Raw genomic sequence first — 13584 nt, forward strand, 5'->3', positions numbered from 1 at the left:
CTCCACCTCACTGTCTTCCTTACTCTTTCCCTTGACTTCTCCTTGCCTTCTCATTGCCTTTTTCTCCTTGCCTTCTCATTGCCTTTTTCTCCTTGCCTTCTCATTGCCTTTTTCTCCTTGCCTTCTTCTCCTTGCCTTCTCACTGCCTTCTTCTCCTTGCTTTCTCATTGCCTTCTTCTCCTTGCCTTCTCTGGTCTCCGCCTCGGCGTTTGAGACACTCTGTCCTCTTTCTCCCTCTCTCTCTTCTTTTTCCTCTTCTTCCTTCCTCCCTGTGCGTGCCTGAAGGCCGACCCACGCGTTCGCACGCGTAGCCGATGACGGGGTAACGCGTAAGTCCCCGCCCTGGGTAGACATGTAAGGCACGCGCGTACCCCCTGGTAAAGGCCAGGCCCGGGGAGGGGTGATTGCCTGACCTGATACCTTCTGACCATGCCGATTGGTCCCTCCGTCTGTTTCTCGGGAGGTGTGACCTGAGGTGTAAACATTCACCTAAGGCGGGAGTGCCCTCTGAGAGGGTCCCCACAAGGAAGGAGCGCGGCATCGGAGACGCTGGCAATCATGGGGGATTCCTCCGCAATGGATTCTACTCCATCTCTTTCGACTTCGACCCAAAAACGGAAACGTGACCAGCCAACAGTGACAAAAGTACTACCGCCTGCCCCACAGTTCCTCGTAGTTTCTCGATCTGAGGACGGAAAGGATTTTTCCTCTGTCAACCCTTTCGTTATTCAGAAGGGCGTCGATGCCATAGCCGGATCTGTCAAATCTTGTACCAGGTTGCGTAACGGCACCTTATTACTAGAAACTGAGAGTGCCTTTCAGGCACAAAAACTGCTTCGGGCCACCCTCCTGTACACGTTCCCTGTCCGGGTGGAGCCCCACCGAACTTTGAATTCGTCTCGTGGTGTAGTCTATACTAGCTCCCTCGACGGATTGACTGACGAGGAGCTTCAATCATTCCTCGCTGAGCAGGGCGTGACGGCTGTCCATAGGGTCATGAAAAAGGTCAACAATGACCTTGTACCAACCCGGACAATTTTCTTGACCTTCGATAGTGTTAAGCTGCCATCGCGCATCAAGGCGGGCTACGAGGTTATTTCTGTTCGCCCCTATGTCCCGACACCTACGCGCTGCTACCAGTGTCAGCGTGTCAATCACACTCGACAGTCTTGTTCCAATGCGGCTAAATGTGTCACTTGTGGCAGGGATGCCCATGAGGGTGACTGTCCACCTCCGTCTCCTCGTTGTGTGAACTGTCAGGGTGACCATGCCGCATCCTCCCGCGACTGTCCTGTCTATAAGGAAGAACGCTGTATCCAAGAAATTCGGGTCAAAGAGAAAGTGTCCACCTCGGCTGCTTGCAAGCTATTGGCTAGTAGGAAGCCCACGCTGCTCCCAGCGGGGAAATACAGTACTGTCCTCGCCTCTCCTCGGACTACCCGGGAGGTAGCAACCCAGACATGCGATCTGACCTTCAGCACCACGGTCGTCCGTTCGGCCAGTGCTAAGATCGCGCGGTCGACGTCTCCTCTTCCTCCCATCACCCCACAGACACGAGCACCTTCCTCAGCTTCTGCCAAGACGAAGACATCGAAGTCAGATGCACGGGCCTTCAAGAAGGAACCATCCCGTGCAGACTTCCTCCGTACCTCGACCTCCCAGCCTTCGACCGGTACTTCCACTACACGTCCTTCCAAAAAGGCGCATAGGAAGCACAGTTCTCCTTCTCCGCCACGGCGCATTTCTTCTCCTGCGCCACCCAGCGGTTGCCGCCCCAGGCCGTCATCCGTTTCGCCTGGCCGCACCGCTGGTAGCCGTACATCTGGCCGTTCACTGGCGGAGGAAGCTCCCCTTCCCGGCCATCCTCCCGAGATGGCCGATGACCCTATAGACCCAATGGACGATGACTGTCCGCCTACTGATAGCGGCGGCAGTGCTCGCTCGAAGCCAGGCCCTAAGCGGCCTTCGAGGTGACCACTTCTCTCATCTTCCTTTTCTTACGATGGCACTTATTCACTGGAATATTCGCAGCATTCGCTCCAACCGAGAGGACTTGAAGTTGCTGCTCCGCTTGCACCGTCCGCTCGTCGTAGCCCTCCAGGAAACGAAGCTACGCCCATGCGATCAAATTGCCTTGGCACACTACACCTCTGTGCGTTTTGACCTACCCCCTGTGGTAGGTATCCCAGCTCATGGAGGGGTTATGTTGCTGGTCCGGGATGATATTTACTATGATCCCATCACGTTGCACACCGGCCTGCAGGCAGTTGCCATCCGCATTACTCTCCCCACTTTTACGTTTTCCTTTTGTACCGTTTACACTCCATCGTCATCTGCTGTTACCAGGGCAGACGTGATGCAACTTATTGCTCAGCTACCTGCACCATTTTTGTTAACTGGAGACTTCAATGCCCACCATCCCCTTTGGGGCTCTCCAGCATCCTGCCCGAGGGGCTCCTTGTTAGCAGACCTTTTCAACCAGCTCGATCTTGTCTGCCTCAATACTGGCGCCCCTACTTTTCTTTCGGACATGTCTCACACCTATTCCCATTTAGACCTCTCTATATGTACTCCCCAACTTGCACGCCGGTTTGAGTGGTATGCACTTTCTGATACATATTCGAGCGACCACTTCCCGTGTGTTATCCATCTCCTGCAGCATACCCCCTCTCCGTGCTTCTCTAATTGGACCATCTCCAAGGCAGACTGGGGGCTCTTCTCTTCCAGGGCGACCTTTCAGGATCAAACCTTTACAAGCTGCGATCGTCAGGTCGCACACCTCATGGAAGTCATTCTCGCTGCTGCTGAATATTCCATCCCTCACCCTCCTTCTTCTCCACGTCGCGTACCGGTCCCCTGGTGGACCACAGCATGTAGAGACGCTTTACGTGCTCGTCGACGTGCTTTACGCACATTTAAACGCCACCCTACAGTGGCGAATTGTATCAATTATAAACGATTACGTGCTCAGTGTCGTCGTATTATCAAAGAAAGCAAGAAAGCCAGCTGGGCTGCTTTCACAAGCACCTTCAACAGTTTTACTCCTTCTTCAGTTGTCTGGGGTAGCCTGCGCCGGCTATCTGGCACTAAGGTCCACTCACCAGTTTCTGGCTTGAAGGTCGCGAATGACGTCCTTGTGGCCCCTGAGGCTGTCTCCAATGCCTTCGGCCGCTTTTTCGCAGAGGTTTCGAGCTCCGCTCATTACCACCCTGCCTTCCTCCCCCGCAAACAGGCAGAGGAGGCTAGGCCACCTAACTTCCGCTCCTCGAATTGTGAAAGTTATAATGCCCCATTCACCATGCGGGAACTCGAAAACGCACTTGGCCGATCACGGTCCTCTGCTCCAGGGCCAGATTCTATTCATATTCAGGTGCTGAAGAACCTTTCTCCTGCGGGTAAAGGTTTTCTTCTTCGTACATACAATCGCATCTGGATTGAGGGACATGTTCCCGCATGCTGGCGCGAGTCTATTGTTGTCCCGATTCCTAAGCCGGGGAAGGACAAGCACTTGCCTTCCAGTTATCGACCTATCTCGCTTACCAGCTGTGTCTGTAAAGTGATGGAGCGAATGGTTAACTCTCGATTGGTTTGGCTGCTCGAGTCTCGACGCCTACTTACCAATGTACAATGTGGATTTCGTAGGCGCCGCTCTGCTGTTGACCATCTGGTTACCTTGTCGACCTTCATTATGAATAACTTCTTGCGGAAGCGCCCGACCGCGGCTGTGTTCTTTGATTTGGAGAAGGCTTACGACACCTGTTGGAAGGCGGGCATTCTCCGCACCATGCATACATGGGGCCTTCGCGGTCGCCTCCCTCTTTTTATTCGTTCCTTTTTAATGGATCGACAGTTCAGGGTACGTGTGGGTTCTGTCCTGTCCGACACCTTTCGCCAGGAGAATGGGGTGCCACAGGGCTCAGTTTTGAGCGTCGCTCTCTTCGCCATCGCGATCAATCCAATAATGGATTGCCTCCCAGCTGATGTATCAGGCTCCCTTTTCGTGGACGATTTTACCATCTATTGCAGCGCGCAGTGTACACGTGTCCTGGAGCGCTGTCTTCAGCATTCTCTTGACCGTCTTTACTCCTGGAGTGTCGCCAATGGCTTCCGTTTTTCTGCCGAGAACACGGTCTGTATTAACTTCTGGCGCTACAAAGAGTTTCTCCCACCGTCCTTACGACTCGGTCCCGTTGCTCTCCCAATCGTGGAGACAACCAAATTTTTAGGTCTTACATTTGACAGGAAACTTAGCTGGTCTCCACATGTCATATTTGGCTGCCCGTTGTACCCGTTCTTTAAATGTCCTCCGTGTTCTCAGTGGTCTGTCGTGGGGAGCGGATCGAACCATCCTACTTCGTCTATATCGGTCGATCGTCCGCTCCAAGCTGGATTATGGGAGCCTCGTATACTCCTCTGCACGGCCATCCATCTTACGCCGCCTCAACTCCATACAACATCGGGGTTTACGACTTGCGATCGGAGCATTTTATACCAGTCCCGTAGAGAGTCTTCATGCTGACGCTGGCGAATTGCCACTCACCTACCGGCGCGATATACTGCTTTGTCGGTATGCCTGTCGGCTACTGTCAATGCCCGACCATCCGTCTTATCATTCCTTTTTTGACGACTCTCTTGACCGTCAATACGGGTTGTATGTCTCTGCCCTGCTACCCCCTGGAGTTCGCTTTCGTCGCCTCCTTCAACACCTTAATTTTCCACTCCCTGCAACCTTTCAAGTGGGCGAGAGCCGCACGCCACCTTGGCTCCAGGCTCAGGTCCGCGTTCACCTTGACCTCAGCTCGCTCCCAAAAGAGGTCACCCCCGGTTCGGTCTACCACTCCCGTTTTTTGGAACTTCGTTCGAAGTTCATCGACATGACTTTCATTTATACAGATGGCTCTAAGACCAATGACGGGGTCGGGTGTTCCTTTATTGTCGAGGCACAAAGTTTCAAATACCGGCTCCATGGCCATTGTTCTGTCTTCACAGCTGAGCTCTTTGCCCTCTACCAGGCTGTTCTTTACATCTGCCGCCACCGACATTCTGCTTATGTCATCTGCTCAGATTCCCTGAGCGCCATCCAGAGCCTCAGTGATCTGTACCCGGTTCACCCTTTCGTACACCGGATCCAACGCTCTCTTCAGCAGCTGGTGGACGTCGGTTCTCCAGTTAGCTTTATGTGGGTTCCTGGCCATGTCGGTATCCCTGGGAACGAAGCTGCAGATGCCGCGGCCAAGGCTGCGGTCCTCCAGCCTCGGACAGCTTCTTGTTGCGTCCCTTCGTCCGATTTTAGCAGGGTGATTTGTCGGCGCATCTTATCTCTGTGGCATGCCGATTGGGCTGCACTTACCGACAACAAGCTTCGGGCCTTAAAACCTCTTCCCGTGGCTTGGACGTCCTCTTCACTCCCTTCTCGGCGGGAGGAGGTCGTTTTAGCCCGGTTAAGAATTGGACACTGCCGGTTCAGCCATCGCCATCTGCTGACGGCTGCGCCGGCGCCGTTCTGCCCATGTGGGCACTTGCTGACGGTTAGACACATTTTAATGTCCTGTCCAGATCTTAACACACTGCGCCTCGATCTTAACCTGCCAAATACTTTCGATGCCATTTTAGCGGATGACCCACGAGCAGCTGCTCGTGTTCTTCGTTTTATCAATTTGACAAACCTCGCTAAGGACATTTGATGATGCTGTTTTTTAATCCTATGCCTGTCAGTCTGTCTTTTATCGTGTTTTCCCTTTTAGTTGTTGTGGTCAACTTGTGCCTCGCGGTGCATTCTTAGAGTAGTCAGGGCGCTAATGACCATTGAAGTTGTGCGCCCCCCAAAAAAAAAAAAAAAAAAAATTGTCTTGTCACAAATAACAATTTCTGATGTTATGTTTTGACACTTCCAACAATAAGTGCTATTACTTTCATCTTACCTGTTGAGCTCTTCACATTATATTTTTTGGCACAGTAACATCATATTGTGGGCAGCAGTTGCAGTTCATCGTCATAGATAATTAACTGATCATCAAAGTTTGCCTTTTGTATTCAACAATGGGAAATCCAGGATGGAATGTAACAGTAGCATGAAAAGGATAGTTGCAACTCATCATATAGCGGGGATACCGAATCACAGGCCTTCATTGGAGGTATAACGTATGTATGTACACATGTGTGCACGCGCATGTACTCGAGGGCTTCCCCCCCATCCCCCCCACCCCACCCCCCACACACACAAACTAAAAACTGACTGAATGCATAAATGTACAGTTGTGCCTGTCTGCAACTCGCTGTCTCGTCTATATGATGACTATTAATGTATCCTATTCATACTATTATTGTTATTCCATCCTGGACTTCTCACTGCTTGGTATTGTGAAAGGGATAGACTGCTATGCACCACATAGGGATGCTGAGCCACAGACAGGCTCAATGAAAAAGGGAGCTAGCCATTTAAGTTTTTGCGCAAAGGAAGTCCTTCACCCAAAATAAAAAACACACACATATTTCCATAAGCACAGCTTACACACACACACATGACCAATGTCTCCCGACACTTGGGCCTGACTAAGTCGGGTCAATTTGTCCTACAGATGCTATTGCTATCATAGTGCACTCAGCCTGTCAGCTTGTACTGATGTATTGATGACATTCTGAATACAGCTATAACAGGGAGGCTTTAGAGCCTGAGACATCATTCTCCTTTAAACAATTCTAAGGCTATTTTTCAACAACACAGTGCTTAGCCACAGCATTACTGCTACTATTGTAAATGACTGCGGCCACAATGAAATGGTCCTTGTGTCATTGCATGAGAAGCACAGATCTCATCATTGAGCTGTTCAGAATTATATTACTTGTAGCACAACTATATATTCCCTATGCATGTATAAGCTATTGGTCTGCACTATATTCTAAATGCTCAAACTGATTGTTACTTTTTTTCCATCTTCCACTTACTTTGGATCAGCCTTGAAACCCATAGCAGCCAGTCCTGATTGCGTGGGACATCTTTTTTTCTGGAAATCACCCCAAGAGTTGCAAGGAACAGCAAGAAATGATTCTTCTTTCAACAGGGATTCAGCATAGAATTCCCAGGATCTCCAGTGGCTGCATAAGTCTACAAAAACACAGAATAAATAATTATTTTCCAGTTGTCAGCAGCGCAACACATGCAGAAAAGCTACCTCTCATACAAAAATATTCTGGTTTCAAGTTCAATAAATGCAGCTAAGATCAAACATGCCCACGCCAGAATCTTGGTACAGTACACAAGAAAGGAGTTTAAAGTGACTGCATGTTAAGCCCAACTGACAGAAGAAAAGACAGCTAAAAACAAGGACTTACTCTTGCAGAAAGGTCCACAAAATACGCTGCAGGGACAATGGAGGTTGTGAAATAAAGATCAAACACCATTTGCTATACTGCTACAATGGATAAAAAATAAAATTCAGTCAACAGCCCGCATGTTGTTTGCTAAAACGGCCAATAACTCAGACGGCAAACATACATTAGAACTTAAATGGTTGAAAAAAGGACATTACATCAGGAAATGGTGAGCTGTCATAGATTGATGACAATGAACACAAAGTGGTGGGGGAAACCCACTTAACAAATGTTGATGGCTATAACAACAGTCCCCACAATACATTCTAGCTAAAATGAGTCCTCATGGCGAGGGAGCTGAGAAGGTGGACCAAGCTGCTGGGAGAGATTTAATTCCCCAGAGCTTATTTGTATTAAGGGAATACCAGCAGTGACACCACCTGCTGACAGATGGCAATATGGAGATCATCAGAAGGAATGGAAGAACTAGTGGGCTGAGATAGGACTGCAGCCTTGGCAGCTGTGTCAGCAGCCTCATTTCCCATCAGACCAACATGAACAGCGCCCCACATAAACATCACAGTGGCTCCCTCAAGAGTGAGCATATGGAAGCTTTCTTGACCTGTTGCACTAAGATACAGACTGTGTACATCATACAGAGGCTCTGAAGAACAATGAGAGAATCAGAGCAAATGACACAGTTGAAAAACCTGTGTCGTTGAATGTACTGTGTGGCCTGATATAGGTGAAGAGCTGTGCTGTAAATACTGAGCAGTGTTCAAAAAATGGTCAGTGCCAGTGACAAAGACACACCCAACGTCATGGTCAGTCCAAGAGCCACCAGTGATTACAAAGGTACTACCACTAAGTTCCACACAAAGGTCAAGGAACTTACAGTGATAGATCAAATCTGGAGTAGTGTCCTTAGGAAGCGAATGAGGTCCAAAGTGAACACGGGCCACCACACGAAGCCAAGGTGGTGAGGGGTTCACACCCATTGGGAAAGTGGCAGGTAGCGTGAAGTTATGCTGCCAGAGCATTAGCCGAAAGTGAACGCCATGAGCTAAGAGAGAAGAGGGTCATGCCCTGCACTGGTGGGTAAAAAGAGTTATCACAGAAGGAGGCATAGGATGTGTGGCTAGGCATGGCATGCATATCCGCGGAGGAGAACATCACATTGGTATGACGCCGTAATCCAGCAGCTTCTGCACAGACTCGCAACGGGGCTAGTGTAAAAGGTTCCAGTGGCCAAACAGATGCCACAATGGCAGATTGTATTTAGGTGGTGTAAGATGAATAGATATGTTGATGAATAAACGAAACACCCATAGTCTAGTTTTGATAAGGGATCAGTACAAATGGAGTAGGGTGGTCCTATCTGCTCACCAGGAGTACCACTTAGGACATGTAGGAGACTGGGTACAGCAGATGGCCAGATAAGATACATGGGAAGACCAAGAAAATTTCCTATCAAGTGCGAGCCCCAGGACTTTCATAGTTTCAGCAAATGAAAGAGCAACAGGCCCAAGCTGTAAAGACAGTGGAAGAAACAAATTGCTCCACCACAAATTCATACAAACAATTTTGTCAGTGGAAAAGTGAAAGCCATTCTCAAAGCTCCATGAGTGAAGAAGATCAAGAAATTGGTGAAGATGCTGCAAGGAGATAAGTCCATGGAGAACTGCAGTAGATCGCAAAATCATCAATGAAAAGGGAGATAGAAATGCCCGATGGGAGAGAGGCCATAAGGGGGCTAATGGTAATAACAAAGAGGAGGGCACTCAGGGCAGAGCCTTGAGGCACACCATTTTCCTGGGTAAAGGTGTCTGACAAAGCAGAACCCTAATTTACCTTGAAAACTAGGTTTTTTATAAATTCCCGAAGGAAACAGGGCAGGCGGTCTCTGAAGTCCCACATGAAGAGTGTACAGACAATACTAGTCTTTCAGCAGGTGTTGTAGGCTCTCTCCAAATCAAACAACATGGCCACAGCCTGCTATTTCCACAGAAAATGATTTATGACATACGTTGGCTAAGTGACAAAATGGTCAACTTCAGACCGGTGAACACATAATCCACATTGTGCAGTGGTTCATAAATTGTGAAAATCAAGCCACCATACCAGCTGGGCATTAATCATATATTCCATCCCCTTGCAAGCACAGTTGGCGAGAGAAATCGGTTGGTAGCTAGAAGGGAGGTGTTTGTCCTTACTGGGCTTAGGTATGGGCATGACAGTGACTTCATTACAGCATCTAGTAAACGGGCCATGTGCTCATATGCAACTGTATCTATGAAGGAGAAAGTGCTTGCCCACAGATAAAGTGCTGCAACATCTGAATATGAACACTATCCAGCCCTGGGGTGGCAGATAGGAAACATGAGGGCAAGATCTCGCTCCTGCATAGTAAAGGCAGCATTGTAGCTTTCACGCTTCTGAGAGGAGAAGAGTCTCACCTGAGCCTCTTCCACTTATTTCCAATGGAAGAAGCCAGGCTGATAGTAGGTGGAGCTTGAAATCTCTGCAAAATGACCCAAGATGTTGGAGATAGCAATAGGGAGCCTGGCTCTGCACATGAATTGCACCATGGCTCGCTTCAGTCCACCAATAAACCTGGACATGGCACGGTAAAGATGAAGTGTGAGTAATGCAATGTTCTGTGGCGGTAAAGATGATATTTGTAAGATATTCTACCTGGTCATCACAAGTGGAAGTTTGTCGAAGGTCGCCAGGGAGGAGTAAAACGTCCAGTCGGCGTTAGAAAACAGTTAATTAGGTTTACATGTAGGTGGGGTAGGAGTCAACAAATGGATAGCACATGAGAAATGGCCGCTCGAGTACTTGTCAGAGAGAACGGACCACTCTAGATGATGGCCAAGCTGGATAGTGCATAATGAGAGGTCCAAATGGGAATAGGTGTGTGTGGTGTCTGAAAGGAATATAGGTGCCCCAGTATTAAGGTAGATTAGGTTAAGCTGATTGAGAAGGTCAGCCAAGAGGGAACCTCTCTGACAGGTTTTGAGAGGGCAGAATTGCCCAATAAGCTGGAGGAAGTCTGCCCTGGTGACACTGAGTGATGGAGCAATATAGATAGTATAAAGAGAAATGGTGCAGTGAGGAAGGAAAATGCTGACTGCAGCAGTTTGCAGCCAGGTGTCAGTGAGATGGTTTGACTACGAATGCCATCCTCAGCAGGAAAGTCAAAGTTGACCAGAAATAAATGCAATGTTTCCTGGAAGCAGAAAACGACTGGATGCTGTGATTCAAAGAGCACTGGTAAGTCCTAATTGTTGGATCTAAGACCATGAACATTCCACTGGATGAGAGACAAGACAGGGAAAGGGAAGGAGGGGAAAAATGAAGGGGTGCCACCTCAGTGGCTGCCAAGTGCCAGCCTTCGAAGACTCACTGCTACAGGGAACAGAGGCTGGAGCATCCTGCTCCACGAGATCTACAGTGGCGTCGGCATCATCCCTCTGTCAGTCTACGGATTCCATGGCCAGAAAATGGTTGGTGGTATCCACCAGTGAAATGGTCAGCCAGGTGAGGGTATCATGCAGCAACACCGTTGAAAAGGATCTCCGAGTTGGCAAAAGAGAAGACCATTTGCCTTTGTTTGATTTCTTGGAGCCTTTGCAGTTTGGCAGTTGAAGGCTCAATGTTTGTTGGCCAGAGGGACATAAAAAGTCTTCACGGGAGTATTCCTTCTGTCCTTTCCACCCTGTTAGTTGTGTGGCAGGTGATTTTGCTGTCAGAGACGAAAATCTGGTGGCTTGTCGCACAGCTGGAGGAGGAGATGGGGATGCTACTATGGCACTGGGTGGTGGAATTTGAGGCCACAAGTCTGCATGGCCATCTCCTTTGTGGAACAAGGTGTAGCAAGAACTGTACTGTAAGTGTCAGATGGTAAAAGGCAGGAACTAGCTAACAACTTTTGAGTGATAGGACAATGCACTTTTTCCTTCACGTGGTTCTCCTGGGCAAACCGCTCATCGTGATACATAGGATATTCTTGGGATGAGGCTGCATTGTTGTCATTGCAGTTGATACAGTGGGAAGGTGGTGGTGAGCAATTCCCTTCGTGAACATCCCTATGACAAGTAACACACTTGGCCAGGTTTTAACAGGGCATTCGAGTGTGGTTGTAACATTGCCACTGGTAGCAGTACATCAGGTCTGGGATGTACCATCAGACCAAGATGATTTCACAGGCTGCTCTGATTTTTGATGGAAGCACTACTCTATCAAACATGAGAAAAAGAGTGTGTACAAAGGATGCATCCACAATTTTCATCACCTGATGGACTGCAGTGATGCCCTTATCAGAGAGGTAAGTTTGGATTTCTTCCTCAGTCAGACCATCAAGCAGCCTAGTATAAATAACACCATGTGAAGAATTCAGCATTCGATGGACCTCGACACGAACAGCACAACCATGGAGGAGTGAAGCTGCAAGCAGTTGTTGTGCTTAAGAATCACAGTCTCCAAAATCGAAGTGCCATTGTGTAAATGGATTTCACAGGGCCAGCAATTGCATCAACATCTTTCTGAATAATAAATGGATTAACCTTAGCAAAGGACAAACCGTCTACAGTACAATACTATGAGGAACCAAGGTATAGCTGGGGGAGTCTTTGAATCTTTAGCCTCATTTCATTTACATTTAGTAGACATAGAGTGAGATGAAGATGATTGGCTCATTGCAAGAAAAGCCCCCACGATTGCCAGCATTTCTGATAGAGCACTCCTTCCAACTGGAGGCCCCTCAGAGTGGGGCTCACCCACCTAATGTTATTGTTCACACTTCTATAACTCCTGACAGAGGGACCAATTGGCAAGTTGGGAAGGCAACAGTTTAGGATCCTTTCCTGGGCCTGCACTGTACTACGGGGTATGTGCAAGAACCCTACCTGTCAACCCGGGGCTGGGAACTACACATTACACAGTCACCAGTTATGTGGCAGATGCTTGGGCCAGCTGCCAGGAGCACATATGGAAGAAGAAGAAACAAAGAGAAACCTCAAATGCTGAAGTGGAGGAAGGATACAAGAAGTGGATGAAGAAAGAAAAAAAGACCAGTGGAGGGGCTGTTATGCTGTCAGGCTACTGAAAATTCAGAACACATTCCCAAAAAATCCTGACATGTTCCCTAAGGGAGGGGGAAAAGAATAGCAGGAGGATGGATATGCAGCTTGGAAGGGAAAAGGTGCTGCAAAGACTGAGGCCCTGTGGTAGTCAAGCACGAACTCACCCGCAGAGTTGTGATCTCCAGGGGGGAGGCGAGAGGGGGGGGGGGGGAGGCAAACAGCTGTAGCAACATACTATTCTGTAATGGGAGATTTAGATTACGTTCCTCAACTAAGAGAAGATTATGCATTAGGTTGAAGTTCTTGTAAGAGGTAGAAGCAAATTCTCTCTTTTCTACTAGACATGGACATTGTAAATGTCTTTATACTGCAAAAAGTGAGTAACAGACAAGAAGGATATCAAGATCAACAGAACTTTCAATTATGGCTCACAAAACATGTTAGATGGTTTCTCATCTTTCACAAAGAAAGGGCATTGTCCCACCCTTATAACAAAGAATAAAACCTTTGCAGACCATATTCAACTGGCAAAAGTAGATCATCATATGCCTGTTTTGATAAAAAAATATACAAAGAATGCTGAATTTGTTCTACAGAACCGTGAGACAAGTCTACAAAATACTTATGCATCTCCTACAGAGTACCCCAAGTATCGAACCATGCTTGCACCATTTTTTCTGGAAAATAGTGATGCTTCTTTGAATATTTGTTTGCAAAAGAAATATTACATGTTTACAATCACTTAATTGTTAACCTTGAATTTAAACCACTTGGAAACATAAGGGTAAATATTTTTGAAATAAAGTAAAATCAAAAACGGAAAATGCTATTTTTATTTTTCTGTGTATAATTACAAGGCGTAACAGCTCACAAAATGGTAGTGGGAAGAATACTTTGCACCATAGCTCTTTGTCTTGAATCACAAAAATTAAGTATAGTCAGTTTATCACAATTCTAATATGACATGAAAAGAAAAATTAACTCTGTTGCATCACTAAAAAAAAAATTTAACTGTGAAATGATTAAGAGTGATATCTCTTCTACTAAAAGCTCTTGCCATTCGGGATCACGGCTGATTTGTTGTCCCTGCCTTTTGCACAAAATCATATCTTTTGTTTGTTGATTAGCACTTGCAAAACTATAGTGATACACAGACTTGCATTGAAAGCTCATTGTTCCTCTACCT

At 47.7% G+C, this 13584-nt stretch overlaps 1 protein-coding gene across 1 annotated transcript in view; it reads right to left on the reverse strand.

The window, feature by feature from the left end:
• LOC124788452 (inactive pancreatic lipase-related protein 1-like) overlaps positions 1–13584 on the reverse strand; it is a 180739-nt gene that overhangs the window by 10887 nt on the left and 156268 nt on the right. Inside the window, exon 7 of the mRNA XM_047255724.1 lies at positions 6946–7105. Coding sequence (XP_047111680.1) covers positions 6946–7105 — 160 coding nt within the window. The remainder of the gene's footprint in view (positions 1–6945; positions 7106–13584) is intronic.

The sequence above is a fragment of the Schistocerca piceifrons genome, chromosome 3 (assembly GCF_021461385.2).
Source record: "Schistocerca piceifrons isolate TAMUIC-IGC-003096 chromosome 3, iqSchPice1.1, whole genome shotgun sequence".
Taxonomy (NCBI): Eukaryota; Metazoa; Arthropoda; class Insecta; order Orthoptera; family Acrididae; genus Schistocerca; species Schistocerca piceifrons.